Consider the following 6000-nt stretch of genomic DNA (forward strand, 5'->3'; position numbering starts at 1 on the left):
CAAAGTCTTCATCACTACCAACATACAGAATATCACCCTTGCGATAAACCCTCCATATGTTATTTTCAAATTCACAAAACTGTACAAATTGCGAATCATTTATTTTATCACCATCGATGTCTCGTATGTCTACAAGTACCAAATCGAGCTGAGTAATTTCTTCTGGGAAATCGGTATTTAAACACTGCTTCAGTTTAAGCCGAAAGTCAGTCCAAGACATTATGACGACGATGTGAACACTTCGATTTTTAAAAGGTAACTGAGACACATATGATTTAAATTTACAATTAAACATAATTTATTAAAAGTCAACTAAATAACAGCAGAATTTAACTTACAACTAAAATGGATTTACATCAAAAATTTAAATAATAAAAAGGATTTCAATGGAGTAATGTTAACAAATACCTTAGTGGCCGAATTGAACTTACAACATAAAGGGAATAGAAAATCACATTTAAACGCGATTCGCAATTCAACCATCGAAATCCTTTTTTTACAATTATATAATCAAAAAATATAAACTATTTATGATAATGGAGTGTTGATACGATAGTGACCCCACGCTAATGTACTCACCCCATCATCATTAATATAACGTTTCGAATCACGTGATGAAAGAGCCAATTTATTTTGTAGCATGGTATATATGCTATGCTTTTGACTTCTGAACAAGTATTGTTTCATGTAAATATCTCTTTTTGACGTTAAACATTCCAAATAATGTTCAAAGATAATTTTGCGTTTAACCACAGCCTTCTTTACACCTTTAGCCTTTTTAGTGATACGGCCGAAACAGACCCTATTAGCGTACAATTTAGAACGTAAACCAATAAATTCTGACATGATTCTACCTGAATTTTCATCTTTCATCAACCCCAATACCGCTTTATTTTGTAGTGGAATGCTAAACTCATTATCCGGAAGATAATTTGACGTATCGAAGCGTTCTAAATTATCTTTTACGAATGCATACACATCATCTGTGGTAATGGACACAGTGAAGCTGTCGGTATCCATGTAGCACAATTGAATTTCAGAACCAAATTTAGGTTTCAAAAAATCATAATAAAATTGTTACATAAGTAATTTAGAAATTTCCAAAACTGCAAACCCTACATATAACGGTTTATCGTAAACCACATGCAGATGTTCCATTTGAATAGCCGAAAATGTTTCCGTAAAAATTTTTATATTCTTAAAATTTAATTTAGCAATTAGACTACGTGCCCCTAATTTTGGTCTACCCGTTCTCTTACGTATATCTTCCCAACTTGTCACTAACCTCACATCGACCCTTTTATCTACATTTTCCATAGTTTTACCGAAAACCGCATTGTTCATTAATTTAAAAAAATCCTTTTCAAAACTATTTTTGGCAGTTTGGCGTAAATGTGTGTTAACGTCGATGTAAGGTTTAAGCCAAGCTGATAGTTTAAAAGATAAAATACGATTACTTTTTCTAACTATAAGACCGTGAGCGACGGCATGCTTTAAATTTCTATAATGAATTACACAATTTTTCTTATTAAATAAATTTGGAATAAGTCTTTTATCGCTCACGCTTTTAGAGTTTGGCGGGCATATATTTTCGGCTAGAAATGGTAGGTCGTTATGCAAATCGTGCAATTCGCGCGGATATTCAATATCAACGTCCAATATATACCCGTAATCTGAGGTATCGGATACGTTTCTAAATTCGAAACTTCCAATTTGGGCCGCATCCAACCAAACAAACTCATTAACGGGCATATATTGAGACATTACCCATCCATAGAGGTTATTTGCATCCCAATACATCAAATAATTTTAAGGTAAATCGGTGTTGAAAGTACCATCGGTCATATATTTATTATTTCCCTTAGCGTGACGATGGCCGCAAAACGAAATGCCCCCGCGAATTCCCTTTTTAATGAAATGTACCTGATCTATATCTGTTAAAAGTTCGAGTTTGATCTGCGTGAACTTAAGCATAGCATCCTAAGATAAACCTGGCGCTGTATAATAATGGGCAGGGTCTAACCCATAAGTACTAAAACAAACTTCTCGAAACTTTTCAAAGATGTCTGCAAGTAAAAGTACATCGGTCTTTAGATATAGATCAGAATACTCACGTAAATTTTGACACCCGAATGTACGCCAAACGGTTTGCGCATGATTGTATTCATCTTCACTTATACCATCGAAGCTCAGCTTATTCATAAAAGCATCTTTAGAGGGTAATGATGTTTCACCCAATCTATCAATAGAATCAATATACTGATAAGGAAAAATACCCTTTCTTGTTAACAATTTAAACTGTTCGTGACGTATGAAAAATTTTTTAACGTGGATAAAGTCATCGTCCACAAGATTGCTGGCGAGCGAATCGAGAGAGGATGCCATGAACCTAAATGAATCTACAAAGCGCATTTTCATGTAGACGTTTTCAAAATCATCTTTGTGCTGTTTTTTAACGCGATCAACTAAAACGTTTTTACTAAAGCTAATGTATTTTTCCTTGTTGTTGGGTAAAACATCGATACCACCCTCCGAATCGATATCAGCTAATTCCTTTACGAATAAGTGTGAATCATAGCCGCTAAAATTGTGAAGAAATATCGGAATGAAATTAGGGAGTTTGAAATTAAGGTTACACGTTGAATGTGCGGCACCTCTAAATCTGCCGGTAATATGGCAATGGTCGTGAACCTTATTCTGATTACAACCATCAAACGGTGACTTACAAATATGGCATAACGAAGCTGAATTAAATTTCAATTCCTCTTCAGCGGTTAGAGGTAGCATTGGTTTAATACATTTTAAATATTCGTTGTAAATAAATATAAATTGAAACAAAAACTTTACCACAATCGAGGCCCATATACGTTTCGAATTTATAATATTTAACATCGGATGTTGAAACGATATAATAAGCAAAGCTAAACGGCATGTGTATATCTACCGCTTCGGTGAAAGATGTTGAAGTACTAGGTTCGCAAAACTCTACCGGCTTTAAAATCGATTCAAAATCCGCATATATAACAAAGGGGACGTTTTGAGTATATTTATAATTATTAAATTGTAAAATATTTTCAGGCGTATACGACCCTAGAAAGTTTGGCCTTGAGCGCACATTTTTCGATGGTAAAATGGTTTTAATATGATTACAATCATGCAGTTGATGATCGTTTAACAACTTTTGTGTGGAAAAGCGTCTTAAACAACCATCGCAAAGGTGTACAGAATGACCGTGGTTGTATACTTGTTTAGAAATCAAACGTGATAGATTTACAATTAAAACGTAATGTCCGTGTCCATTTTCATATAAATAAAGTAAATTTATATGGGTATCCCGTCGATTTTTTGTAAAATAAATTGGTCCTTCCACCACGTATTCTTTGGATGATTTAACTAGTTCATAAATATTTATACTTAAATTATTTAATTGTTCAATTTTAGGGATGTCTTTTAAATGCACGGGAAAGTTTATATCTTTTAAATTTAATACGGTTGAAAAGTGCGGGTACGATGATGTTAAGTTTCTATTACTTTCTACCGGTCGCAGATGAGATACGAGACTCCAAGCTAAGCAAGCGTTGTCATCGTAGTTTTTGATGTTAATGCACGCTTTCTTAGTAGCGATTGATTCTGGAAGCGGGATGTACGACGAGCCGGGTATTGGTTGGAATTTGTTTATGTTTAGAAGAAGGTATGAAATAGAAAAGAAGGCTCAACCGGACCCCCTCTCCTGAAACTCTTCAGCTTGTTGGTTAATACTTGCCACCATCTCATCATAAGTTTCATTAAAATCGGCGAATTGTGTAATTACTTCGAATTTGGTATTAAAATTCTTTTCGGACGCGGTAACGGTCTCATCTCCATTTTCATTAATTGTTGTTTTAATAAAAATGGATAAAAGCTCGAGTTGCACCTTCACCGAGCAGGTTCATGTAAGGTGTGATAATATTTCCGACAGTATTTCGAGTACGCGCTAGATATGTGGAGATATCATCATCATCATCACGACCTCCAGATATTTTATAAGACGCAACTCGATCTTTGTAACAAGTTGCAATCTTCTCAACACCTTTCTCAACCTGTATCGTATGATTCATCCTGAGATGTGACTCCAAAGCCATATGATTTGTGAAAGAAATTCCACACAAATCACATACCTTTGATCTATTATCACCGGATAGCGGTTGAGGAAGATGTTTAGAAGGTTGCAAAATTGACCTTACCGTCGGCGCCGATGATGTAGATGGTGGTACATCGATGGTGGGTTTCGCTTTCGCACAATTTGCCATTGCAGGAGGTGGCGCTTGACGTTGAGGACCAACTTCTAAACCATTATCACCCGATAGCGGTTGAGGAAGACGTTTAGAAGGTTGCAAAATTGACCTCACCGTCGATGATGTAGATGGTGGTACATCGATGGTGGATTTCGCTTTCGAATAATTTGCCATTGCTGGAGGTGGCGCTTGACGCTGAGGACCAACTTCTAAACCATGCACTAATTTTCAAAACTATCGAATCTCGAAAAAGATTTATCGCATAAAGAACACTCGTTCCTAACGTAATTAGTATGCGAATGTCGTGTGTGCCGATCGAGACTCCTTTTGGCGCTGAATGACTTTTGACACTTATCGCACGCGAACATCTTTAAAGAGATTTGAAATTGAGAGTTTCAAATATAAACTTTAACGAGAGCAACCGCTTATTAAAACTGTTGATGTTGCTAGTTCCACAGATGAATGTGAAGTAAAACGTTTCTAGAAATAATATGTATTAATATTACATAAAAATGCAAACTAAGCAGTTTTTATTAAATCACCGTGGTTCAGTAAAGTTCAATGCACCACGTCAGTGGAAGTGTTAAATTACATTGTGGTTTACAATAATGCTGAGCAATAGAATTATTGGTGTAAATGAAATACGGATAAATAGAAATTTAAAACCCTAATTAAGTATAAGGATGTGAAAAATTAAAAGTTTTTAAATAAATAATAGGATTTGTTAATATTTAAGTTAACAATAATGCGAAGTAAATATACGTTTTACTTAGAAAAGAAACATTTAAACCTAAACGATATTGTCTAACCACTTAACGAACACTTGATTCTTTCTTCTCTTTAACACTTTTTCGACAAGATACACATCAGGTTGTTTGGATCTTTGAAGTTCGAATTCATAAAAAGCTCCGTTAATAGGTTGTCCATTCATATCTTCTAATAAATAAGAAATTGGATTCGTAATTTGTGTTTTAACTATTTTAAATAACTCAGTGGTCCAGTTGGGTAAATATCCATTATCGAAGACATGCTTATGCTTGCTAATGCGAACTACATCTCCAATATTAAAGTTTCCCTTACCGGCAATTTTAATATGATTGTACACCGTATTGGGAAGTTTATTTTCTACAGATTTCGAATTTATTTGAGATGGTTTCATTTTCGTGGTTGAATGCTTTGAATTATAATATTGAGTTGTAATAGCATCCAATAAGTGTAACCATTTATGATTTCCGTAAAGACTAAACATTTTATACAACTTTTGTTTTATGATTCTAATTACGCGTTCAGCTATTGCAGCCTTCATTACGCTATACGTTGAATAATGATTAATTTTAAATTCCATCATCAACTTTTTGAAGTGTGTATTGTAAAATTCCTTTCCCTGATCTGTTTGTAGATTTTTAGGTACACGACCTTCAAAGAGAATTGAACGTAACGCGTGTATTACATCTGTAGAGGATTTATTTTTTAACGGACGCATCCAGAGATACTTTGAAAAACAATCGAAAACCACTAAGATGTATTCATGTCTAACATTGATTTTACCAAATTCTATCATTTCAATAAGATCAGCTTGCCATAAATCATCGATCCCCTTCAGTATAGTTCTTCGTCTAGGAAATAAACGTCTAGCGGGACGATGAAGTTCTTCAACTATAGTTTGTTTCGCTTTCGATACCTTGCTACCACTTTTTTTCTTGAACTCAACCCGGTCAGCCCAAAT

At 34.6% G+C, this 6000-nt stretch overlaps 1 protein-coding gene across 1 annotated transcript; it reads right to left on the minus strand.

The window, feature by feature from the left end:
* Positions 1-5064: 5064 nt before the first annotated feature.
* Positions 5065-5523, minus strand: LOC139431628 (uncharacterized). Its single transcript, XM_071199627.1, has one exon. It carries the CDS (start codon positions 5521-5523, stop codon positions 5065-5067), a length of 459 nt encoding a protein of 152 aa, XP_071055728.1.
* Between the last annotated feature and the right edge of the window lie 477 nt (positions 5524-6000).

This window comes from Onthophagus taurus, chromosome 10 (genome assembly GCF_036711975.1).
Source record: "Onthophagus taurus isolate NC chromosome 10, IU_Otau_3.0, whole genome shotgun sequence".
Taxonomy (NCBI): domain Eukaryota; kingdom Metazoa; phylum Arthropoda; class Insecta; order Coleoptera; family Scarabaeidae; genus Onthophagus; species Onthophagus taurus.